Raw genomic sequence first — 26,768 nt, forward strand, 5'->3', positions numbered from 1 at the left:
GATGTGGGCAGACCATCCTTCCTTCCTTGAAGTGGTGAGACAGGCATGGGATACGCCTACTTCCGGGTCTGCCTCTAACGTTTTTCACCAAAAACTTATGAATGTTCGGAAGACGTTAAAGAACTGGAACTGGGACGCATTTGGAGATATACAACGGAATATCAAGGAGAGTCAAGTAAAAAATTCAGGTGCTTGAAAATATTTTAGTGCAAGGTTGGAGCGACGATACGCAGAAGCAACTTGATGAGCTAAAACAACACTTGTTGAAGCTAGAACAATGGGAGGCAGAGGTGCTCTGCAATAAGGCGCGCATTGCTTGGGAGAAGGATGGGGATCGTAATACTGCTTTTTTCCATGCTAGTATAAAAGATCTGCGGAAAAAATCGTTGATCCAGGTGGCTCGAATGGGACGACTACCACAAGTCAGCAAGAAATTGGGCTTATCTTCGAAAGCTTCTTTTCGGATCTTTTCAAGGCTTCAGAGTATTACCTGCATGATGAGATATTTCAGAATACACCGCATAGAGTTACGAATGGAATAAATGGGGATTTTTGCAAAATACCAGAAGAGGGGGAGATTCTTGAAACAATTAAGACAATGAACCCGGCGAAGCTCGCCAGGTAACGACGGATTTACGGGACATGTTTACACGGTTTGCTGGGACATAATTAAACGTGAGTTAGTTCACATGGTTAGGGACTTCTTTCGCGGGAGCAATTTATCTAAGGACATGAACTGGACGATGTTGGTTCTCATACCAAAAACAGAGAATGCCCGTAATATTGCAGAATATAGGCCCATCAGCTTGGGGAATTTTTCAGGCAAAATTATATCAAAAATCTTTGCTAGGCGTCTTGGAAATATTCTCCCTCTCATTATCTAAGACGAACATGCGGGTTTCGTGCAAGGGAAACAGATGGCGGCTCATATTGTCATGGCGCAAGAATTGGTTCGAAATATCAATAGGAAAAGTAAAGGGGGTAACGTGGTTTTCAAGCTCGACATGGCGAAAGCATACGATCGGTTAGAATGGCGTTTCCTTCTTCACGCAATGCGAGTGTTCGGCTTCTCTCATGCCGCTTGCGATCTCATCTATGGCAATATTTCGAATATATGGTACTCGTTCAGTATAAACGGCGAAATAGTGGGGAATTTCAAATCCTCTCGTGGGGTTCGGCAAGGTGATCCGCTATCCCCGCTCCTCTTTATTTTGGCTCAACAAATATTGACGCAGAATATTACCAAAAATATTGCAGCAAAGCACATTCGACCTTACAAAGTGGGGAGGGACAAGATTTCTATATCTCATCTGCTGTGTGCGGATGACATCCTAGTGTTCACTAATGGTGGGAGAAAATATTTAAAGAACCTTATGGACACTATTCACTCATACGAAATATCTTCCGGGCTACGAGTCAACGCGGGTAAGAGTCATTATTATGTGGGTAAATGGTGCTAGGGTGTTGCTCATTCCTTTGAGCGAATTACGGGTTTTCGGCGGAAAGAGTTCCCGTTTAGATATCTTGGAGTTCCTATCTTTTTTGGCCGATCGAAAGCTGAATATTATGAAAACATGGTGCAATAGGTTCGGGGAAAGCTTACGGGGTGGAAGGGGATTTTTTTGTCTTTTGCCGGAAAACTCACGTTTATAAAATCGGTTCTTGCAAGCATTCCGGTTTATATGGTGACATGCACGAAAGTCCGTGTTTCGATTTTAAATCATATAGAACAAATCATGGCTATGTTTCTCTGGAGCTCGGGTAATGATGCGCGAACACACTGGGTTCGATGGGAGACCATTTGTACTCCGATTGACGAAGGCGAATTGGGCATTCGGCTATTAAAAGATGTAATGGACTGCATGCATGGGAAGCTATGGTGGTTGGTCAACCAAGGGCAGACTCCATGGGCCTGATTTGCGAAAGCCAATTGCGATAAACGGAATAATATTAATCGGCAAACGACATCCCCTCTTTGGATTGCCATACACAAGCATCCAGATAGTATGAAGGAGTGCACTGGATGGCTCGTAGGGCGAGGAGGTATAAGTTTTTGGACGGAAAACTGGATTGGCGAGGCGCTAATCGGGCCTCTCTCGTGCGACCGTCAGCTTACAGTGGCCGAAGCACTCTCTCAAATAGCGGATTATTTACTGCTCATTCACACAGATTGGCATGAGAAAATTGGCCGTCGTAAGTTGGATGAGTAACAACCGGACAGACTCATATTTACAGTAACACAAATGGGAATTTTCTCGTCCAAAGAGTATTATAATTTTCGGCGAAAAAGTGGTCGGAGGCAAGCCTGGTCTGTTCCGATATGGCTCAACTACATTACACCCAAAACTAGTGGCTTTATGTGGAAAATTCTGCATCACGCTATCCCAGTTGACCTCCATATAGTAAATCGGGGAATTCCGATAGTGTCAAGATGTGTATGCTGTCAAAACCCCCACCAAGAAGACATCAGACATCTCTTTTTTAAATCGGAAGTTGCACATTTAGTATGGTGGCAATTTGGTTTAATATTCAGAATTCCGTGGGCGTTTGAGTCAGTGAAAAACACGTTACGCATATGGACGCCGAAACCGAAGACTAATTCGACTTACGTCATGGTTCAAGCATTAATAGTCTGCCATATCCTCCGAGAAATATGGATCGCAAGATGCAAGATGGTTTACGGCGGAGGGGTGATGACATCGACGGACATATGCCAACGTTTGCTCCATAATGTAAAATACTTGGGTATCGTACACAGACCGCGCCAAATGTCCACGAAGTCACAACTCCTGCAGCTGGCGGCAGTTGGTATTTCCGGGCCACAACTAATGGTTAGGCGTGGAGTATGGCATAAATGGGAGCCTCTTTCTGTTGGAACATACAAACTTAATACAGATGGGTCCGCGAAAGATGAGATGTTTACGGGCGGGGGCATCATTCGCAATTCAGAAGGTGGTATTATTGCAAGCTTTTCGGCTTTCTTTGGGAGAGGTACGAATAATTTTGCTGAAATTTTTGCGGTGGCCGTGGGTCTTTGCCTGTGTCATTCGTTAGGGATTGGAGTGGTTGTAGTTGAGACGGACACTGTTTCAACACTCAACGCGATCAAGAAATTGGGAGTAGCGTGGGATTTGGAGTACGTATATCGGATTTGCATGCAAGAGTTTCGACCATACCATAAGATCACACATGTGTTTCGCCACGAGAATACGGTGGCAGACCGTTTAGCCAATTGGGCATATACGCATAAATCTTATCAAGAGTTTTTCTGCGGGAACAGTATGCCTCAAGAAGTGAAGGCTGCATACATTAGTAATTATAAGCTCGGTATTGCGAATTTTCGCAAAAATAGACACACGGAACTACATCTAAGGAGGAGAGGTAGGAGCACGCTGTGTTGGGGGTGGAATTTTCGGATATTGGAAGAGAGTGTCATTGGTTGTAGCGAATCGGAAGATGGAATAAGCATAGGGGTGATTCTGAATTATGCAGAAAGATGTTGGCTAGGGAGGCGGAATTTCAAAAATTACAAATTGACCCCCACATGTGGGGCTTTTCGGCGGAGTACAAGAAATTTGGGGGTGGAAAAGAATAGCCGCATTACATACTTTAATATTAGCAATTTATACCCATTTTGGGTCATATTTGTAAGGGCAAATGGCAAAAAGGTCCATCACATGGGACTTAAATACATTTTGGTCCACAAAAAAAACAGTCTCTCAATTAAGCCCATCCCCATGTCTTTAGTCTAAAATACCCTCAATAATATAATTCTTATCAATTCCACCCATTATACTCTAACTTCCTTAATTTTACACATTGACCCCGAATTTAAACAAATATATCACATTAACCCCCAAAACTTTTTTTTTTCAGAAAATAATTTTTTTTCTGAAATGTTTTTTTTCCGGCCAGATTCCGGCGTTGACCGCCGGAGACCGCCGGTCTCCGGCGTTGACTTTTTTTTTTTGAAACTTTTTTTTTCCTGAAAATTTTTTCCGGCCGGTAAACCACCGTTGACCGCCGGTCTCCGGCGTTGACTTTTTTTTTTTTTTGTTTTGAATTGTTTTTCTTAGAAAAAAAATATTTTAATTAATATTACTGTCTTGGCTACTAAACTACTGTCTCAGACAGTAATATTACTGTTTGGGACAGTAATATTATGAATATTATTTTTCCGAACAGTAATATTACTAATATAATTGTCTAAGACAGTTAAATTACTGTTGGAGACAGTAATTTAACAACCAAGGCAGTAATATTAATTAAAATAATTTTTTTGAAGGAAAATAATTATAAAAAAAAAAGGTCAATTAACAGTTAAATTACTGTCTCCGACAGTTAAATAACTGCCGGAGAAAGTAATTTAGCAACGAATACAGTAATATTAATTAAAAATATTTTTTTTAAGAATAAAAAAGTCAATTAACAGTTAAATTACTGTCTCCGACAGTTAAATAACTGCTGGAGACAGTAATTTAGCAACGAATACAGTAATATTAATTAAAATATTTTTGAAGAAAAAAAAAAACAAAAGAGTCAATTAACAGTTAAATTACTGTCTCCGACAGTTAAATAACTGCCGGAGACAGTAATTTAGCAGCCAAGACAGTAATATTAATTAAAATATTTTTTTTAAGAAAAAAAAATTATAAAAAAAAAAAAAAAAGTCAACGCCGGAGACCCGGCGGTCAACGGCAGTTGACCGGCCGGAAAAAAATTTCAGGAAAAAAAAAATTCAAAAAAAAAAAAGTCAACGCCAGTCAACGGCGGCGACCGGCGATCTCCGGTGGTGGCGGGTCAAAATTGGGGTCAAAATTGAAATTAGGGTTAAAATTGGTTAATTTATGAAATTGGGCTAAATTGGGGTGTAAATCATGAAATTGGAGTTAAATTGAGTTTCAATGAATTGGGGGTAATTTTGGTATATATAAAAGGATTTTCCTTATTTGCAAATAAGTTTGAATGTGCTGGATTTTTTTGAAAGACAAAAAAGTTGGATATCCCTCTTTTAATTAAGTGTCCTTGTCATGGGCCTATTTGTCATCACCCCTATTTGTAATAGTCTAGACTAGGGCTGTAAACGAGCCGAGCTCGCCTCTTTTGGCTGGCTCGAGCTCGAGCTCGAGTTATTTTGTCGAGCTCGAGCTCGAGCTCGAGCTCGAGCTCGTCGAGCTCCTCTTTTATTGGCTCGAGCTCGAGCTCGTGTTAATTTTGTCGAGCTCGAGCTCGAGCTCGAGCTCGAGCCCATTGTCTTTTTTTTTTTTTTTTTTTTTAAATATTTTTTTAATTATTATTTTATTATTAAAAATTATTTAAAAAAATAAAAAATAAAAACTAAATTGTAATTATATATATTTTTAATATTTGTATTTATTTCTATAATATTTTACATTATTATACATTATTTAAATAAAAATAACATATAAAAAATAAAAAAAGTAATAATAAATCCGGCTCGCGAGCCGGCTCGCGAGCTCATGAACAACTGAAAACCGGCTCGAGTTCGGCTCGTCAGAAAGCTCGAGCTCGCGAGCTCGAGCTCGAGCTCGAAAATCTCGAGTCCGAGTTCGAGCTTTTTACGAGTCGGCTCTTCGAGCTCACGAGTCGGCTCGGCTCGTTTACACCCCTAGTCTAGACTTAGACGCTGATTTTTTTATTTCCACTGTAGGGGTACTCTTTTTCCTTGTGTTAGGCCCACAAGGTTTTAACGAGACCCCCTCATGCCTATCTTAAATGGAATAATAAAATCTTTTGGACAAAAAAAAATCGTTGCTCGTCCTCGAGCAATGGACAATACATGGAAACAAGAAAAAACAAACAAAATACACAAAAGGCAAATATGTTGACCATCTAGGGTTCTCTAAACCCATTCTCATTACCACTCCCTTCAAATCAATACAAGCGTTCGAGATTCTCCATATTCTCCACTATTCATGTGCTCATCGTCAAGCAAGAACCTAGAAAGTTATCATCATCCTCATCAATTAGTATCATGATTAAACTCGGAAAATGTTTATACTTACTCATCACTCAACTTTATAGCTCGATACAAACCCTCCTTGACTAGTGTAAAATCACAAGCTTTTGGAATCAAAGGGTCTTTATAACTTGTGATGTTAGGCTCTTTGGTAAAACGTAGGAGATAAGAATAATATTTGCCTAACTCTTCATCAATGAATATGTTCCATGAATTTCATCAAAGGGTTGTATAAACTTGAATATTCTTCCATTTTTTATCTTGACTTGGGGTCACATTTGGATTGCCATATTATTGCTCAAAGGTGGCTTATGGATTTTTATTCTTTGACTCTTTGAGTAAATTGCTTCACCCGCGAGGACTTTTCTACCCTTCTCAACAAATGAGAATTAAAATGTCTCCATCACTCGCTCTCATGATCATTTTTTAAGTTAAACTGATTTTCTAGGGTTTCTGATTTTTGCTTTTATGTCATCTTTTTGAATCTTCACTTACTTCGTTCTTTGCATATGATTATTAATCTATCACTCAACTCCAAGAGATTTATATAATTAAATTCTCCATCTTAACTACCCAATATATATGGCTATAGAAACGAACACCACATGCAATTGACACACTCATCCGTTGAAAACTACTCGAAGGCTCTTATATTTACTGTCTAATTATCAAAATAGCTTTGTCGAGTCAATCCCAATAATCACAGATAAAACACATAAATTGATCAAGTTCATGCACTAACAATCATAACAAGTATAAGAAATAATCATAAAATCATAATTGCATAATCTCAAGAAAACGGGTTCACCATCCCCACATAGGGTTCCAACAAAATCCTAAATTAAAAACTTAGTTACTCATGTTCTCTATGAAAAACATCATAAAAATATAAAAAGAAAAGATAGATAAAAGAAGAATTGTGATGAAGATTTGTCAATTCTCTGTCTTCGATTCTTCGTTCTCTCGCTCCAAGATTGTGTAAAAAGTTCTTTAATTCGTGCTTGGTTTGCCCTTAAATAGATGTCCTAACTTGGTAGATGATTCTAGGTTTCCTTGTGTGATTAAAAGTCCAAAATTGTCTCCAGCGTGTTTTGGCGCGGCCGCGCGAAAATCAGTCAAAATCTCACACGGCCGCACGCGAGAATCGCCGAAACCTTATGCCCAACTTCTGCAGTTGGCACGGCCGCGCGGGCATTTTTCAGCCAATTTTCAGCATATTTTGTTTTCTTCCGTTTTTGCCCGTTTTTGACCTTTTTTGGCTCGTTTCGTCCTTGGAACTTCCAAATCGTCAAGTTGTACCTAAAATACAATAAACCACTCATTAAGTATCATTAAATCAATAAAATTATACAAAAATCCTCGTAAGAAAGTATACATTGAGTGTAAACTATACACTCAACAAAAGGCTCAGTCAGATCAAAGAAGGCCTTTATCATCTTCCTAATACTCTTAATTCCACATTTCGTCTTAAAGGATCTATGTTGAATTCGAGAGTCGAAGATAATTGGATCTAGCATAGAAAAAAAATCTAAATTCCATCATAGCTCCCACGATAATTTACTCCTAAACCATTGAAATTCTCTAATACACCTACAATTTTACCAAAAGTTTGAACATAAACGAGTCTCTTCATCGAATATTGATATAATAATGAAAATTTAATATACTATTTGTTTTTGAGTTATAATAACATTTTGTTTCCATTATTGCATTATAATTCCAATAATAGCAGTATTAAAATTATTTTTTTGTATGTTTAGTATTTAAGTGGAAAAAATGTCCGTTGCAGCTAAAAAGAAAAAAAAACCTCTAGGCTCCAAGGTACTACTTGTAAATATGAATCTTCTAGAAATATGTATGAAGTTATTACAAAGTTAGAGAAATTTAAAGAAACTCCTTGGAGCATCTCCTGTAGTTAAAGTAACTACCTAGAATTTTTATGGAATGATCTAGAGAGCCACGGACAACCGTATAATCAAATCAATCAACCATCATCCATTAAAGGTGGAGTAATATAGATACTAGTAAACCAACATGACAGGGCTTAAGGAGAATAATATAAACTGAGCGCCCTGATGATCAAGTCAGTTGAGGTTTTTAAGCTATTTCTGTATATTCAATGTACTCTACGGATAGAGGAATACATAGAGTTGAACATAGTAAAATAAGAAATTGAAAGATTTCGTTGGAATGGTTTGTTTGGAAATTTCCCGAGAGAAAAAAATATATCAAGTAGGACAAATAATGTAGTAAATTATAATACTTTTTCCTCAAGTCTCAAGGTTGCTATTTATACATTGGAAACATTCCGTCGTCACATCCATAAATGGCGTCAGGTCTGACAATCGCCATCTATTCCACGTGGGGAAGGCTCATGGGTCGGGGAGTGGGTTGTCGCATCACGTGCTTTAGGCTTATTATATCTGGACTTTGTTGTGGGCCTTGCTTAATGGCCGTCTTTGGCATCTCACCCCTATCATTTGCGTATATCAATATTTTATATTAACAATAATGGTTTGTCGCCTAGAAAATATATATATAAATACCATGGAAATGTAATCAACATATTTTTTTATTGATTCTATAATTGTAATGTCATTTTATGTTATAGAAAATCTATGGATACAATATAGTAATTAATTTTGCCACAAAAAAATGAAGCGTTACAAAGATTACGTAGTTATCTCGTTATTAACAATTGTCAGTCGTCGAGATTTTTCAAATATTCACGAGAATCATGGATCGAGATTATCACAAATGTATAGACAAGGACGTAACCATGCAGTAGCTTCAGGGGCCACCGCCCTTGCAGATTTTATTTATTTATTTTTTTGCCTAATATTTATTGGTTTTTAATTATAATTTTTTTAAAGCAAAAGAAAATGTATATTAAAAAATTTCAGAGTTTACAACATCATTAAAAACAGTAGGAACATAATTAGAAGAACAAGAACCCATAAAGAACAAAGAGTTTCTTGCTAAAAATATGAGCAGCAAAGTTAGCTATACGCCTAACCCACTTAACACTGGAATGCAATTGAGCAAGAAGAGCAGCACCATCTTGTGCTAGGCTTCCAAACGGAGACCTATTATTCGAAGAATTTGAATTTACAGCCGAAACAACAAGAACACAATCCGATTCAATAAAGAAATATTGAAATTTAGTTACATCAACCATTCCTCCCGACAAGAAAGTCATATACTTGCCGTTCCAAACGAACATGTTCCTTTCTTTCCATAATCCGTAGTAGCCTCTCAGCAGAGTCTTCCAAACCATTGAAAATCAATCTCCAAGTTGCTCTCTTGCCAACATCTCTTATCAAAATGACATTTCAGAAAAGAATGATCTTTTGATTCTTCATGGCTATTGCATAAGGGACATATGCTATCAAGAATATCATGTCTCTTGATCATATTACTTCTATGTGTAAAGCAAAGGATTGAATGCCATCCATCCTAGAATAAAATGGTAGGCAGAGACTTCACTTCATAAGAACCGGATTTAGAGGCTTTCCGGTAGATAGTATCCGAGAGACATGGTGTACTTAGTTTCACACTTCTTTATGGAAGCATCTCAACGTATCCTCGTCGTAAGTGCGATTGTCTGCAATTATAACACAATGACCTCAAAACCCTCAACAATTTCAGTGGTTAAATGATATCCGTCAGAAGAGGATAACCACTCATTAGACCAAACCTTAATCTTCGACGCATCACCTACTCTCCAAGCACAACCTTGCTTCAATGAAGGCAACGAGTTCCAAATACTTCTCCAAACAAAACTAGGATTATGACATTCCTCCAACGAAGCTTTGAAAAACATATAAGCATCGTCTGCAAAAAATAAGTGAGAGCCAAGTTGAGGGTTTCGACTTTCGACTAACTTTACATCCATGGTTTTTACTTATATATTTCTACATTGCATGCAGTGTATTTGCCTCCCTTAAAAAATAAACTGAAATGTTAAATGTCGTTTCAATTTTACTAATGTCGTTTTGAATTCGTACCTGATTTTGACATATTTCTATTTTGATTTTGGCAAAATTCGAAAAACGAAAAATGTAGTCCTTTGGGTTAATTCTAATCCAACTTAAATCCGCTAGATTGGATACCGTGTGACAAAGTTATGCATGAATGATCACATTTTGAATTTTAGAGACCTCAAGACATCAAAGTTGTGGGCAGTATCCATTGATTCATGTATATCTTTCTCGTCCGACATCCAATTTTGGTGATTCAAGTTGGATTAGAAAACTAACTTAGAATACTACATATTCGAGTTTTCGGGTTTTCCAAAATTTGGAATTAAAAATGATCAAAATCACGTTTGAAGTTGAAACTGTATTATTAAAGCTTGAACGACATTTATCACATTATAATACATGATTTTTAAGTTAAGGAAGTTTAAATAATTATATAATTATCATATTATTTACAAAAATTACTTAATTATTGTTGCTTGTTTAAAAAAAAAACCCAAAAAAATTCGGGGAACTCCCCGGAACCCCTGTAAACCCTTGTTTATTTTTTTTCTCCAAATTCTCGCCCCCCAAGAAATGACCATGGATCCGCCTCTATGTATAGACGTCATCATAACTAATACATAAACACAGTCACAATTACATTCCCTTACAATAAAGAAAATAATATTTGAGCAATACTTTTGCAACTTAAAGGTTTTGCATAAAATGTAGTTCTTGGCTGAAAATTTACACGCAACTGCACATATCACAAAGTGATATACATGAGATTACGATATCCGATCCGATTTTAATTTCCAAAAATTATTCAGAAAACTCCGATATTTTTCAGGAAATTACACTAACAAGATCAATATAACATTTTGTATTTTAGATGACTCAAAAATTGGAATTTTCCGAATTCCCCCGATTCCGGTCTGAAAATTTTCCAATTTTGGAACAAGTTTTTTCTTTCCAATTTACGAATTTTCTGATTTTTTAATACATAATTGGATTGATTTTTTCTCACTTCCGAAAAAATTGGTATATTTCAAAAAATGCTAATCCGATCCGATCAGTCCGATTTCCATCTCTAATTCTGTTAAATATATATATATATATATATATATATATATATATATATATATATATATATATATATATATATATATATATATATATATATATATATCTTCTACCATGGTCTAATTCTTATTTGTAGGTGTGTACAAGTGTATGAATAATGGCAGCCTGTAGAACTGTCTCTAACATGTAGCAAAAGGTATAATAGAACTCGATTGGTTGGTGTCGTATCTGTGTTGGGAAACTGAATCCCTAAGAGCGCGTCATTGATAAATTCGTATGAAATTCATTTTTACAGTTTAAAATGTTTTTGGCATGCGTTCATGATAAATTCTAGATTAATTGCCAAATTATAAAACTAAATCTAGAACTTACACTGTAAATCGGACACGATTCCATAACACCATCTTAAATTCCGCAATGACGCCTGAAACACGAACAGCGTCCTCCGGGATTACGAAATGAGCTTCTTCAAATTATGTTGTTGCCAAGGAATTTTTAGCGAGATTTTGAAATTTATAACTCCGTCTTGGGAAATCGGATCGACAGTCCGTTTGCTATGGATTATAGCCATACGTGTTTGAAACCTCCAGTAAAAAATTCATGACAATTCAACGATCGATGAAGTCGTAGCTTTCAAAATGTCAGGACTGCTGCATAAAATCCAAGAACTATAGTTTGCGTTTGCTCTCGAAACCGGATTAATAATTCTTCAATAAAGGAAGAATTATTTTTGGCAAATTCTAAATCTATAAATAAGAAGAAAAAAATAGAGGAAAGAGTGTGAGAACAAATCTCAAAACACACGTCCAAAGTTGTGGAATACAAATTGTGTTTTATGTCTTCAACCAAGTCTTATTTATAAGAGTATAGAAGGAGTGTAGAAATGTTGGAAATTCACTGATGCAATCTTAACGATTTGATCACAAAGTTTGGTGGCTGAGGCACGAAAAGATTTCGCTCTCTTTAAGACGAATTGCACGAACCCCTTTGATTATATTTGTGCAGCAATGAATGGTCGTGTCGTCTATCGGATACAACAGCCCACCCACAAGTAGTGTCTTCAACCAATATTGCACTATTGGTGAAGTAGAAGCTACGCCCAACACCCATTAAGAGCTCAATATGTTATGTATATGTATATAGAGAGAACTTAGAAAAATATAGAGGATGTTTGGTTATGTTTCTAGTGGGATTTTCTAGTTTTCAAAATTTCTGATGAAGAAAGTAGATCTATTGGCCATGTTTGTTTATATTTCCAAATTCATTTTCAACTTCTTTACTATTCATAAAACTGAGATTATGTTTGTTTGAGAAATTTTACTTGAAAACACACATTTTTTACTATAATACACACATATATGAAAGAACTTAAAACATTCCAAAATACAAGTGCAAACTAATTAACTGAGTATTATCATAATCAATTGAGTGCCAACTAAGTAATTGGAGCAAATGACATAAACAATTTGACACATGTCAATCATTGAGGCTATAGATCATCTTTTTATACAATATATAAATAGAGCATGGATGATACATAATTAAGATATACATAGAAAAATTGATATGGCACGTGCACCTGTCTAGTTCATACATAGAAATACACACATTTTTGCTGGTATGTATATGAACAGTAAATATCTATCCTTGTAGAGTGTAGCATATAAAGCTTCACTCCCGAGTTTCTATCAAAATTTGACGAAGCCAAATGAAATGGATTCAAAAATCACGGAGTTGCGAAAGATTCCTCCATTGCCTCTTCTGTAATTGTACCTAATCTCATAAAGGTGCGGATCCAATTTACCCTGAAAACACATATATTCGAAGAAAAAATTCAACGACAGCTGAAATTGACAAGGTACGAGGAAAAAAATAACTAACAAATTAAAATAATTGAGTATCAAATTTATTGAATCCCGATACGAGAGCTTAATTCCTAGCACATATGAAACCTGAGAGCGGGTAGTGATATCACACCGGGACATTCTCTTCGGTTTGTAATAAAGATCACTCGGGATAATAATGCTTTTAGATGCACATTTTTACTTTTAGTAATTCAAGATTATATGTAATATAAACATCATGTAAGAAACTCCAAATACGAAGACACGTACGTAACAAAATCAAGAAAACGTGAATCTATAAATTCCAAATTTCTAAAACCGAGAGCCCAGAGAATATACCTTCTGAACGCACGTACCCAACATACATCACCTCCACACAAAAATTCGCAAAATATCGAAGATTCTGAAACGGCAGTTTTGACTGCGTTTTCTTGATCTCGTAGCGTGACAGGTCAATTTTCAATATTAACCTAACTATATATATAAATATACGCCACCTCACCAATAATCTCTACACGAGCAAGCTCCATCAATGAAATGATGGAAACGGTTAGTATCCCTCACGATAATTTCCCTACCCGTAATCTTCGATATAAGCTTAATCGCCGTATGACAATCGCCACAAACCCTAAGGTTCTTAACTATACGAATAACGACATCCGATTTCAAAGTAATAAGCCCAAACGCAAGTGCAATCTTCTCACTGTGACACCCCAAGAAATGCTCCTTCTCCTCCTCTTCGATATCAAACAGCACAAACTCCGTCGTCGGCATGTAACCAACTTCCCTCAACTCCTTCGCCAGCTCAGCGAGCTTTAAATATATTTTATCCTTCATTGGATGCGAAGTATCTCCCACAAGAAACTCGTGAACAATCCCGTTAACCTCAATCCAGCTATAACCGCGCACCTTCGTAATTCCTTTAAGGTTCATAACTGACCTAATATTCTCCGAGTCATCCCACTTCTGATTGGCCGAGTAAATATTCGACAAAAGAACGTAATTTCCGGAATTCCACGGTTCTAACTCGATCAGCTTCTTTAAAACATGTTCCGCCAAATGGGTATTTCTATGCAAACGACACCCACCCAATAAAGCCCCCCAAACTACTGCGTTAGCCTTCAGCGGCATAGTCGAGATTATGCGATGGGCTTCGTCTAACAAACCAGCTCTAGCAAGAAGGTCAACCATGCTTCCGTAATGCTCAATAGTATGAGGTATATTATAAAAGCTACTCATACCATAAAAATAACTACGACCATCGTTAACTAGACCTGCATGAGTACACGCACAAAGAAGAGCAAGAAACGTATTCCCGTCAGGCTTCAACCCACATTTTTGTACCAAACCGAAACAACTAAACGCAGCTTTTACGTGACCGGTCATAGCTAATCCCGACATGACTGCATTAAATATTACAAGATCCTTTTTTTTCATCGCTTTGAAAACTTCCCATGCGAAAGCCATCTTCCCACATTTAGCGTACATGTCGAGTAACGCAGTCCCCATAACGGGGTTTGAAAGAAAATCGTTCATGTCCATCATTCGGCTTGCTTGTTCTCCAAGTTCCAAAGCTCCTAGCCTCGCGCATGCAGAAAGCACGCCGACAGTAACGTAGCAATCGGGTTTTAGATTCTGTTTTTGCATTTGACTGAAAATTTCTAAAGCCTCTTTCGGAAGACCGTTTGCTGCATAACCCTGTATGATAGCTCCCCAAGTAACAATATCCTTTTCGGGCATCTCGTCGAAGATAGAAAGAGCCTCCTCCATATTGCCACACTTGACGTACATATCCACTAAAGCGGTATTCACAAACACGTTTCGTCCCATTCCTATGTCAACAACATACTTATGAATCCAACCGCCAGCACTCGAATCGCCTAGATGACTACACGCAGATAAAGCACGAACTAAAGTATAGCTGTCGGGCACCAAACCCGTTTCCAAAGACTGTTTAAATAAATCAACCGCCTCCCTGAATTTCCCAACCCCAATATAGCCACTCATCATCGCAGTCCAAGAAACCACATTCTTCTCAGGAATATCGTCGAACATCTTCCGTGCATCAACCAAATTCTCAACTTTTGCGTAGAACCCCAGCAGCCCTGTCTTCACAAATACATCACTGTCGGAACCCACTTTCACAACCAAAGAATGAACCTTCGCACCCAGCCCAAAGTCCCGATTCCTCGAGCAAGACTTGAGCACGAAAGGGAACGTGAAATTGTTCGGCAAAAGCCCCTCGCCGCGCATCGAGTGGAAGAAATCAATCGCTTTGTCGAAACAATCGTTCGAGACCAACCCACAAATCATAGTATTGTACAGAAAAATATTGGGTTCGTGGGTTTCGTTGAATACAGATGCGGCGTAGTCTGGGTGGTTGAAATGGAAGACGGATTTCAAGAGCATGTTCAGAAGGTAGGAGTTCTGATTGAGATGGAATCGGAATATGCGCGCGTGGATGTGTTTGAGGTGGATGAAAGAAGTTGAGCACTGAGAAAAGAGAGCTGATTTAATCTCCTGCAGTGCCGCCATGTGGGGAGGAATGTAATATGCTGTTGTTGCTGGAAGGAAAGAGGGGCGGCCCGGTGACGGCGGTGGAAGTTGCGACGCTGTGGCTGGAGTGGTACTGGTGCATGAGTGGGTGGGCAGTGTGGTGGTGAACGCGCCGCCGTCGAATAGGGACGGATGTGAGAGTGAGCCGAGTCGAGAGAAAATCAGAACAAGAAGAATCGGAAGTTTGTCCGACTACGTATGCTGCTACATTTTCTGATAAATTAATTTAAGTGTTAAATACACTTTGCACCCCTGAAAAATAGCTAAAAGAGCCCGAGGCAGCGTCGCCCAAAAGAAGGATGGGGGAGATGGTGGGGCGAGGGGGCGAAGGGCCCGGCCGCACAAGTTACTCGCTCGGTGCATTAAGCCCTTTCTCAGCCGACGTTCTCGATGACGACCTGCCGCACTCATTTCGACCTGTCACTTACGAATATTTGGGAACCACCGACCCTTTCGAGCATCTATGTCGCTTCAATAAGACTTCGGATATGCACCGATTCACTGAGGGAGTGAAGTGTCGAGTCTTCGCGACTACGCTGGCGGGAGCCGCACAAACTTGGTTCAGCCAGCTACCTGCCAGCACGATTGACGGTTTCGACCAGCTAAGCGCCTGTTTTATGGATCATTTCGCGAGCTCGAAGAAACAGAAGAGGAGCACCCTAACTCTGTTCGCGGTCAGACAAGGGGAGGGAGAATACTTACGAAGTTTCATCAAGCGTTTCATCTCTGCCACCTTGGAGGTACCAATCACCTCGGAGGAAGTCTTGATCAGCGCTCTCGCTCAAGGGCTACGGGCTGGCGATTTCTTCACCTCGCATCTCGAAAAAGCCGAGCGCTACATGAACGCCGAGAAGGCAGTGCATAATAAATTTGGCGAAGGCAAAGGCGGCCACGAGGCAAAAAGGGAAAGGAAGGAGGATAGAATGCAGAGACCAACTCAACTCGCGAGAAGGGAGGTGCAGAACGAGAGAAAGATAGGACCTCGTTTTGACAGCTACGCAACGCTAGTCGCACAACCAGGAGAGATATTGTTGGCCATAGAAAATAACCCAAAGTTAAAGTGGCCTCGCACGTATGCAGAAGCACCGAAGAGAAGCCCCACGCTGGGAAGTTTCTGCCATTTTCATAATGATTATGGCCACACCACCAATGAATGCCAACACCTTCGTGACGAGATCGAGAGGCTCATACGTGCAAAGAATCTACCAGAATTTGTGAAAGAGGGGAACCAGCGCCCGCAGCAGGCCCCCGCTCGACGCGCGAGCGAGCCTCGCAAGCCTGAACCGGGAAGGGAGAAGAATGAGAGGAAGGACCAAGTGGCTCCTGCCAACTTCATCAGCATGATTTTTGGAGGACCCTCAGGGGGAGATTCCAATAGGGCCCGGCGAGCGCACCTGAGGCAGTTGCGAGAGACTGGGGAGTTATTTGGAGAAATAGAGGAAACAGATCGGGCGAGTCGTGCACACCTCCGACGCTTCTACGAGATGGAAGCTCAGCTCGAGGAGGTGCAAAGAATTTCCTATGTCCCACCCATTATTTTTTGTCTGCAGGACGAAGAAGGAATCAGACAGCCGCACTCTGATGCCCTGGTGATTACTGCCATGGTGGCAAATTTTGATATCGCGAGGATTGTGGTGGACACCGGCAGTTCCGCCGATGTTATCTACTACGACTGCTTCAAGAAGATGAATATGAATTTTGAATTGAAATATGTAGAGACCAACTTGGTCGGGTTCTCAGGAGAGTCAGTTCGGTCAGTCGGAGAGGTATGCCTGCCCATTTCGCTAGGAATGGAGCCGGCACGAGTCACGCGTTCCGTAAAGTTTTTAGTGTTGGATGCGCCCTCTACCTACAACATCATATTGGGACGTCCCTCCATGAATTCATTCCAGGCGGTAGTCTCAACCTACCATATGAAGATAAAATTCCCCGTCCTGGATCAGATCGGGGAAGTCCGAGGGGATCAAGAGACCTCGAGGAGGTGTTATAATGATGCATTGAGAAGAATAGGAAACATAGATACTATTCGCACTGTCAGCCCGGGCAGCCAGGGAAAGGAGGACCGAATGCCGGAAATAGACCCCGCAAAAGAAGAAGCCCACGTAAAGCCGATGGAGGAGTTGATGGTAATTCAACTCTGCGAGAAGGATGCCTCTCGCACCACCCGCATAGGTGGCAGGTTAGACGCTGACATGTCTCGACAACTGACAGAGTTTCTGAGGCAGAATCAGGATGTGTTCGCGTTCACTCCAGCAGATCTCGGGAGTATCGACGAACAGCTCGTGGTGCACAGACTGAACATTAAGCAGAATGTGAAACCAGTCAAGCAAAAGCGTCGACATTTTGGAGCAGAGAAAGACAAAATTATACAGGAAGAAGTACAGAAGTTGTTAGCAGCGGGACAGATCCGGGAGATTCGTTTTCCTACTTGGGGTCCAATGCAGTCTTAGTCAAGAAGGGCGAGGGTAAGTGGCGAATGTGCATTGACTTCAGGGATCTCAACAAAGCATGTCCCAAGGACTACTACCCTCTGCCACGAATCGACCAGCTCGTAGATTCAACCGCCGGTTGTGAGATGCTGAGTATGATGGACGCCTCACAAGGATATCATCAGATTCCATTGTGCCTTGGCGACCAGCCCAAGGTGAGCTTCATCACCTCCACCGGGACCTATTGCTACATGGTAATGCCTTTTGGGCTGAAAAACGCGGGAGCCACGTACTAGAGGCTAGTAGACAAGATGTTCAGGGACCAACTCGGGAGGAACATGGAGATATACGTGGAAGATATGTTGGTAAAAAGTCAAAAGGCGAGCACTCATTTGGAGGATTTAAAAGAAACATTCTGCACGCTCCGACGCTACGGCATGAAACTTAACCCCAATAAGTGTGCTTTCGGGGTGAAAACGGGAAAATTCATGGGTTATATGGTGACTGAAAGAGGAGTGGAAGTGAATCCGGAGAAGGTGCAGGCGGTTTTGGATATGGAGGCACCACGTAATATTAAGGAGGTTCAAATGCTGGCGGGAAGAATAACAGCTCTGAGTAGATTCATATCTAAAGCGGGAGAGGCTAGCCACCCTTTCTTCAAAAATACTAAGAAAGGGGACTCAATTTTAGTGGACGGAGGAATCAGGGAAGGCTTTCGAGCAGCTCAAAAACCTTCTAGCCCGTCTCTCGCTGTTAGCAAAGCCTGTGCCAGGGGAAAAGCTTTATGTATATCTAGCTCTGGGCGAGTTCGCGGTCAGCTCGGTCTTAGCCCGAGAGGAGGAGGGAGTGCAAAGCCCAGTATATTATGCGAGTAAACTCTTGCGAGGGGCTGAGCTGAGGTACTCCGAGATAGAAAAGATGGGCCTGGCGCTAGTGACGACAGCGCGATAGCTAAGACCGTATTTTCTTTCGCACGCAATAGTGGTCCGGACTAACCACCCTATGAAGACAGTGATGGGAAGGATGGAAGCTTCGGGAAGAATGGTTAAATGGGCAGTAGAGATGGGGCAGTTCGATATCAGCTACGAACCACGAATCGCCATAAAAGGGCAAGCTCTAGCGGATTTCCTGCAGGAAACAACGAGACCAGAAGAGCAAGGGATATGGAGGGTGTTCGTTGATGGTTCGGGGAATACATCAGGAAGCAGAGTATGAGTGGTGCTAGCAGAGGCGGGCGAGGAATTGGAGTACGCGATCAAGGTGCCTTTCAGAGCCTCAAATAATGAAGCGGAGTATGAAGCCGTTATACATGGGATGAAGCTGGTATCTTCAGCCGGGGCAGAAAGTTAAGCATATTTTCGGATTCACAGCTAGTAGTACAACAAGTAAAAGGCGAATTCGAGATAAAAAAACGAACGAATGATGGCTTATTGCGAGATAGTGCGATCGATGATGAGCGAGTTCGAATTCTGCGAGCTAGCTCAAATACCCCGAGAGGAGAACCAGCATGCCGATTTTCTGGCAAAAATAGGAAGCATGGCGGTAGGATATGAGACAAGAAAAATACAGCTGCTAGTGGGGGAGCCATGTCGCGTGGGCGAGGAGCGGGTTTCAACAGTGACAAGCGGGGAAGATTGGCGCACGGAAATAAGGGCGTGTCTGCAAGGAAAAGTGCTAGCAAGTGGCCGCGCGCAGAAGGTCTAGGAACAGCAAGCAAGCAATTTCTGCTTAATCGGGGATGTACGTCACAAAAGAGGATACACTAGGCCGCACCTAAGATGCCTATCTCTGGAGGAAGGCCGTTACGTGCTGCGCGAGATTCACCAAGGATGCTGCGGGGACCATGCAGGAGGTAGAGCGTTGGTCTCACGGGTATTAAGGGCAGGATATTTTTGGCCCACCTTGAGAAAAGACGCGGGACAATTTGTCAAGAGATGTGATAAGTGCCAGAGGCATGGCTCGCTGATTCACACGCCGGGAGAGGATATAAAGATAATAACTTCCCCTTGCCATTTTGCACAATGGGGAATAGATATCGTGGGCCCCATGCCGCTGGCCAAGGGGCAGAGAAAATTCTTAATAGTCGATGTAGACTACTTCTCCAAGTGGGTGGAGGCGGTAGCAGTGGCCAGAATAACAGATACAGAGGTCATGAAATTCATATGGCAAAATATCTGCTGCCGATATGGGTTGCCTAGAGATCTCATTTCAGATAATGGAACACAGTTTAATTCAGCCAAGATACAAGGATGGTGCGCAGGTCTGGCTATCAAGCAGAGATTTGCAGCAGTGGCTCATCCGCAGGCGAACGGGCAAGTTGAGGTGATTAATAGAGGGAATTAAGAAGCGTCTGGAGGGGGCAAAAGGAAATTGGGTTGAGGAGTTGCACGCGGTACTCTGGGGATATCGAACATCGCCAAAAGAGGCGACCGGAGAAAGTCCGTTCTCGTTGGTGTACGGATCGGAAGCTGTCATACCAGTAGAAGTAGGAATGCCGTCGAGTAGAATTATGAATTTTCAAGAAACAGCTAACAGCATGCGCTTGCGCGAGGAGCTGGACTTGGTAATGGATAAGCAGCAGAGCGCGAGAGGAAGAATGGAGCTCAGCAAAGCTAAAATTAAGGCAGCCTATGACATGAAAGTAAGGCAGAGAGTTTTTCAAGTGGGGGACTTGGTCTTAAAGCAGGCGGATGCACTCAAAGCGGTGGGAAAGCTAATGGAGAAATGGGAGGGCCCATACAAGGTAGTAGCGGTTCTCGCAGGGGGAGCTTACATGTTGGAAGATATGGAGGGAGTAAGGGTAGCTCGCGCATGGAACGTGTGTCATCTGAAAAATTACTTTGTGTGATATGATGTATTATAATATTTGTATTATAGGAATAGGCCATATTTTTTATTGTTTATCCCGTATAGATGCGGGATGAACCATGTTTTCTAAGTAAAAGCAGTAATATGAAGCGGCCTCTTTTGAAAAAGCCTGACTTCAAGAATTCTATACCTATTAGGTGCACATAAACGAAGAATACGAGCAAAAGATTGTAATTGAGCGATAGGCTTTAAACGACAGATTGAAATATTTACAACACGAAAGTTGCAGGCAGAATTTGCATCGAGCAAATTCCGCTAGAAATCACGAAACGAAAGTTAGAATTATTTACAACACGAAAGTTGCGGGCAAAATTTGCATCGAGCGAATTCCGCTAGAGAGCACGAAACGAAAGTTAGAATTATTTACAACACGAAAGTTGCGGGCAGAATTTGCATCGAGCAAATTCCGCTAGAGAGCACGAAACGAAAGTTAGAATTATTTACAACACGAAAGTTGCGGGTAGAATTTGCATCGAGCAAATTCCGCTAGAGAGCACGAAACGAAAGTTAGAATTATTTACAACACGAAAGTTGCGGACAGAATTTGCGTCGAGCAAATTCCGCTAGAGAGCAAGAAACGAAAGTTAGAATTATTTACAACACGAAAGTTGCGGGCAGAATTTGCATCGAGCAAATTCAGCTAGAAAGAACAAAAAGAAAGTTAGAATTATTTACAATACAAAGTTGCGGGCATAATTTGCATCGAGCACATTCCGCTAGAACGCGAAATGAAAGAGAATTATTTACAATACGAAGTTGCGGGCAGAATTTGCATCGAGCACATTCCGCTAGAACGCGAAATGAAAACAGAATTATTTACAATGCGAAGTTGCGGGCAGAATTTGCATCGAGCAAATTCCGCTAGAACGCGAAAAAAGTTAGAAATATTTACAGTGTGAAAGTTGTGAGCAGAAGTTGAAATCATGCGAGATTTGCTAAAGAGCACATGACAGTTGAAATATGTTCGAAGGTGCAAAGTGCTAACAGGAATTCCACGCGAGTAAAAGGACCGCGAAGAAATATTCTTGCTCGCTATTACAGACCGCAGCACACAAGATAAGAGAAGATGGAGAACGATGAAATATGATGGCATAATAAAACTTGAAATATAAAAATAGGAATGTAACAAAATAAACTCATATCTCGAATGATAATAAAAGTAGCCAAATGAAATTAACATTGTTCAGACAAAGCGAATTGTTCGAAATTGTTGCAAAACGAAAAGTAAAGAGAAAAATATAATGGCCTCATGCAGGAGGAATATCGGGAAGGGTAGAGGCAGAAGAGGTAGGGTCCAGGCGAGCCACATTGGAGGGGGCTTGTGCGGCATACTTGTTCAGCTCTGCGAGCATCCCCTCGAGCACGCCAGCCCACCAGGCGTGATCCACGGGTTCGGTAGGATTTCCCTCCCAGCCGGGGATCTCATCGCCCAACAAGTCAAGAATGGCGCTGATCTCCTCAGAGGGATCATCGAGATTATGGCGGGCCGTATACATGCGGATGCCCCGATCCATGTAGCCCATACCTATTGGTGCCGCAGCATTAGCAAAATGCGCGGACGAAGGATACTTGCGGCTTAGGCCCTCACGATACCCTCGCAGGAAGTCTTGCCCATCTATCGAGCACAAATGATCGTACAAGCTCCTCGCACGCTCCAGTGCGACAGTCCTCATACACTCCGCCTCCACTACCTCTTGTTTCTGTCGTGAAATAGCGATCAACTGTTCTTTTTCGGCGTGAAGGCGAGCAGCCTTGATCTCAAGAGAGGACTTCATCGCATTATACTTCTCATTGGTTAGGTGAGCAATCTCATCTTTCTCATTGGTCAACTCGCGGACCATGTCTTGCAGGCGGGTGACCTCGTTGGCTTTCTCGCTAGCTAGCATTTTCATGAAGGCAAGCTCTTCGGCCTGGCGAGTTGTGTCTGTCGAGCCAAGGCCATGAGCGAGAAGAACATTGATCTGAAAATAATATACGAAACAGGTCGTAAATAGGAACAAACTAGCTGCGAGCATAAGAAAGAAAAAAAAAAATTGCACATACCTGGGAACAATGGAAGAGCAGTCGGGAATATTGCAGCTCGTGAGACATACGCAGCCTGCGCATCCTCCACAAGCTTCAAATGGTTGAAGTTTCGGTGAGGCGAGAGGGACGATAGGAAGCCCTTGTCATCTGCACGATGTCGCTTGGACATCATAGAAGTATGTTATCCGCTGGCGTCTCGCTTATGGCGACCAGCGTCCGAGTGCGCCTGCTCCAGCGAGCAAAACGAATCATGGGCCTCCTGGTTGTCGGCATTTTCACTGCCGAGATCGATAACCGGTTGCCACACAACAGATGGGGGAGGAGCAGTGGGGGTCTCTCGCCGGGTCTCCAAGCAAGAGCCTGACCCTGCCGCTGCACTGGTGGCCGCCTTAGAAGGAGAGGGTGTGCGATTAGGAGGGGCATGGCTCGTGGACTCAGAAGGTGTGCGGGAAGACTGGGCGCGCTGCTTGGCGAGAGCCGCCTTCATAGCTTCTCGTATCATCTCGTCTGATAAAAAATACATGGCAAACAGGCAACAATGGTTAGCAATATTTAGCGTCGAGGGAATAAATCAATGTGATAAGAACGAAATATGAAAATTGTCCCTAATAAATACCCAGCGGGCGAGGGTCAGGCGAGGACATATCCCACAACCCAGCGCGGGCAAAAAGGGAGGGGAGGCTATTATCTTTTCAACATCCCACAATTAGGGGGGGGGGGGGGGCGCGAGCAGATAAGCGGGAAAGTATCTCAAGACAATCGGGAGACGGCCCTACAGGGCGAGGGGCTATCTCGACGTACGACGAATCGAAGCCCCACGAAGTGGGCGAGCGAACACATAGGAACCGCTTGGGCCAGTTGTGTACTTTCTTGGTCAGACCATTAAACAGGCCTACATTAGGGCGAGCGGTAAGGTGGAAAAACCCAGTTGGGGAGCGGTTCACTTTGAAGGCAGAGTGGAATAGCTCGCCAGTGGGCGTTATAGAAGCTTCGGCGCAGATAATAAAAAAAGTCGACATAAATTTGATGGAGTTATGAAGAAACTGGTTGATGGGCACGCGATATTTGCGAGCCACGTCCAAAAAATACGGGTGAATGGGCAGCGACAAACCCAATAAGAATTGATCTATGTGCCAGGTCATATAGCCTGGAGGAGGGTGAAGAGAATCCGGAAAAGTTGAAGGAAGGGTCAGGTCGTACGAAACATCAATCCCCTGCCGGACGAGTAGGTCGCCAATGTCATCAGGGGTCAAGATCGAATGCTGGGGGTGGGTCAAAATGCAGACAGACGGTTCCCTCACTCGCGGGACCCTGATAACCCCCTTCCCCCCAGAGGGGGAGGTCGCATCATCGCTCCCCTTTAGTTGCGAGAGAGGGGGGATTTTATCTTTCCCCTTCAAGTGGCGAGCAGAAGCACCCGCCGGACCTCGGGTTTTGGAAACCACAGCCCTCTTTTTGGGCCTATTTCTTAGCTCCGACGGGGGACCAAGACGGATTACCGGGGCACGAATCTCCCCGAAGGAAGAAGATGATTCGGAGGACATGGGGTGATAGATATGAATCACGCAAAGAGGAAAGAAGTAGAGAGCAAACTAACAAAAGAGAGAAAACGGTTACCTGAGGGAAGAAGAACTGGAGGAGGAAAAAGAAAATTCGCCGGAAGAAGAAGGGAGAACGAAAGGCTGGGCAGAAAAACTAAAAAGAGAAGAAGAGAAGGGGCTGGCCCCTTTTATAGGAGAAAAGCGGAGAAGTTGAAGAGACCCGCCTGCACCGCATTAATAGCGAGTTGACAGCGCAGGCGGCGCTACAACTCCCAACGATGAGTAAAAAACAAAAAACAGGTTTTTAATAATAGAAAACGAAGAGTTTAGCCGGTCAATTAACCCAAATTTATTATGTACATTTATCAGAGGAATATAAAGCGGAGCACATTATTCGAAGCAAGGGAAATGAGGCGAGCGGATAGATGGAACATAGACTATCTCTCGCGAGAGATGGACTCGTGGTTGCTCGCCTTCAATTGCGAGCCTAACCCCGACTGGGGGACTAGTTGATCCGGCCAAGGCCATCCAGACGGCCCAATAAGGAGCGAAGGCTCATCAAGGTGGCTCTAGCCCGTTACCGTTTGACAGATCCAGTAAAGACCAAAGGCCCAGATAGGATCAAAAGGGCACCATTAAGCTCACTAAGAGAAGAAGGCCCATTAAACTGGTGCTCGTTAGGCGAGAGGGACCAAGCAGCGGGTCGCGAGTAACCCGCGAGAGCGAGAGGCCTCTCGCTGACTCACCCTCCCGCCAAGCTTCTCGCCAGGCCAGCCGGAGATGATTCTAGCTGCACATGGGGGTATTTAATGCACGTCCAATCCACTGACAAGGCGCAGAGGAATGTCGTTTCGGCCCCTTACTTTTTGCACATGCAGCCGCCAATTGAATGACGGATTAAACTGCATTGAAGGTAATTTGGGATCCGGATGCCTAATTACCGCGATTGGACAGGTAAATTAAATTAAAGAATATTTGACGTTCGTCCCTTTCTTTAGTATAAATAGGGGCAGTAAGTACAGGTAAAGGGACACAACACACGAAATCTTACTTACCAATTACATACAACAGCCTAAAATCTTCTTCAGTAAGTTACTGACTTGGCTGTCGGAGTGCTAACTCCGGTCTAAGTCCGGTTCTTTTCTTTCTTGTAGGTTTATCGTGGGCTCCGGTCCAAGTTCAGGCCTATCCAATTCTGTAAATCAACCCACCACGAATCCAGTCGGATCAATGAACTAAAATAAATTTAAATACTTAAGATTATTGTTACTTATGTATTGATTTCTTAAAATTATCGATATGAATATATTTCATTAATTGGTTCAGTACCAATTAGATGTTATTTATTAAATATGTACCCAACAGTACAAGATAATATTTTTAAATTTTGAAATAATGCAATTTTCAACAAATATTTTTAGTTGTATGCTTTAATTATTCTTTTAGTTATTATTTTAAATAAAAAAAGAAAATTTTAGTGTATTAGGATTTGTAATACAAATTGAATTGCATATTTGAGGGATAAATGTTACATATGATAATTTAGCAGGATAGGTGTTACATATGTTATACATTATGGGTGTAAACTGTATTTAACTCTTAATTTAGGGTAAATTCCACTTTACCCCCTTGTACTCTGCCCAAGAACCACTTTACCCCCTCGTACTCTTAATTTCGTCGATTTACCCCTTTGTACTTGTACAATTTCCCAATACAACCCTCTTCATCAACTTTTTTCGATTTTGACTCTGACGCCATTTGGTCAAGAGTCAAAATATTGACGTAAATATTGAATTTTTTCGATTTTGACTCTCGAGATTAGTAAAGAGAAAGTTTCACACATTCATATATTTTTTTCTTTGCACTGGGTGGAATCGATCAATTTTTGGGTCTAGATTTTTACTAAGTTAGGGGTTCAACTTGGGGATATCTTGGAAGGGGAACTGGTGGGAGAAGAAGAAATGACAATATTGACGGAGGAGAAACGACGCGTTATAGGCAGTGGCAATTTTGTAATTTACAGAGTTGACCAAATGGCGTTAGAGTCAAAATTGACAAAAATTGAAGAAAAGGGCTGTATTGGGAAATTGTACAAGTACAAGGGGGCAAATCGATAAAATTGAGAGTACGAGGGGGTAAAGTGACTCTCAGGCAGAGTACGAGGGGTAAAGTGGAATTTACCCCTTAATTTAATAATAAATTATTATAATAAAAATTAGTTTTTCTTGTAGGGCAGCAGCCTCAGTTAATAATGTCAAATTTACCATGTTTTTTATTGTAAAACTATCTCTCAACTATATAGTTTTCTTTTAAAGAAAAAAACAAATCCCCTCAACAATATGCCGAAATGCCCCTTGATAAAAATTATAGGTAAATTACGGACACCCTCTTGTCTGGGTAATCATCTTACACGTTCAGTATTTTGGTGTCAGGTTTAGCGGAATCTTCTAAATTATGTAAAATGTTCTCTAGTTTGTAGT

General features: G+C 41.5%; 2 protein-coding genes and 1 pseudogene across 2 annotated transcripts; 2 read left to right on the forward strand and 1 right to left on the reverse strand.

Moving 5' to 3' along the window:
- The first annotated feature begins 2,243 nt into the window (after window positions 1-2,243).
- Window positions 2,244-8,768, forward strand: LOC148770242 (uncharacterized). The gene is made up of 2 exons (XM_088819070.1): window positions 2,244-3,327; window positions 8,686-8,768. The coding sequence occupies exons 1-2, from the start codon at window positions 2,244-2,246 to the stop codon at window positions 8,766-8,768; spliced, it is 1,167 nt and encodes a 388-aa protein (XP_088675196.1).
- A 3,700-nt stretch (window positions 8,769-12,468) lies between these two features.
- Window positions 12,469-15,666, reverse strand: LOC105962700 (Pentatricopeptide repeat (PPR) superfamily protein). Its single transcript, XM_012987016.2, has 2 exons — window positions 13,209-15,666; window positions 12,469-12,830 (listed from the first exon to the last, which is right to left on the reverse strand). Exon 1 carries the CDS (start codon window positions 15,402-15,404, stop codon window positions 13,368-13,370), a length of 2,037 nt encoding a protein of 678 aa, XP_012842470.2. The 5' UTR covers window positions 15,405-15,666; the 3' UTR covers window positions 12,469-12,830; window positions 13,209-13,367.
- Window positions 15,667-15,724: 58 nt separating this feature from the next.
- Window positions 15,725-19,832, forward strand: LOC148770243 (uncharacterized; annotated as a pseudogene).
- Window positions 19,833-26,768: the final 6,936 nt, after the last annotated feature.

The sequence above is a fragment of the Erythranthe guttata genome, chromosome 6 (genome assembly GCF_056151865.1).
Source record: "Erythranthe guttata isolate IM_541 chromosome 6, IM_541, whole genome shotgun sequence".
NCBI lineage: Eukaryota > Viridiplantae > Streptophyta > Magnoliopsida > Lamiales > Phrymaceae > Erythranthe > Erythranthe guttata.

Coding starts and splice junctions, on each gene's coding strand:
- LOC148770242 (XM_088819070.1), top strand. CDS start 2,244: ATGGGAATTTTCTCGTCCAAAGAGTATTATAATTTTCGGCGAAAAAGT. Junction 3,328..8,685: donor CATTAGTAATTATAAGCTCG/GTATTGCGAATT, acceptor AACAATTGTCAG/TCGTCGAGATTTTTCAAATA.
- LOC105962700 (XM_012987016.2), bottom strand. CDS start 15,404: ATGGCGGCACTGCAGGAGATTAAATCAGCTCTCTTTTCTCAGTGCTCA.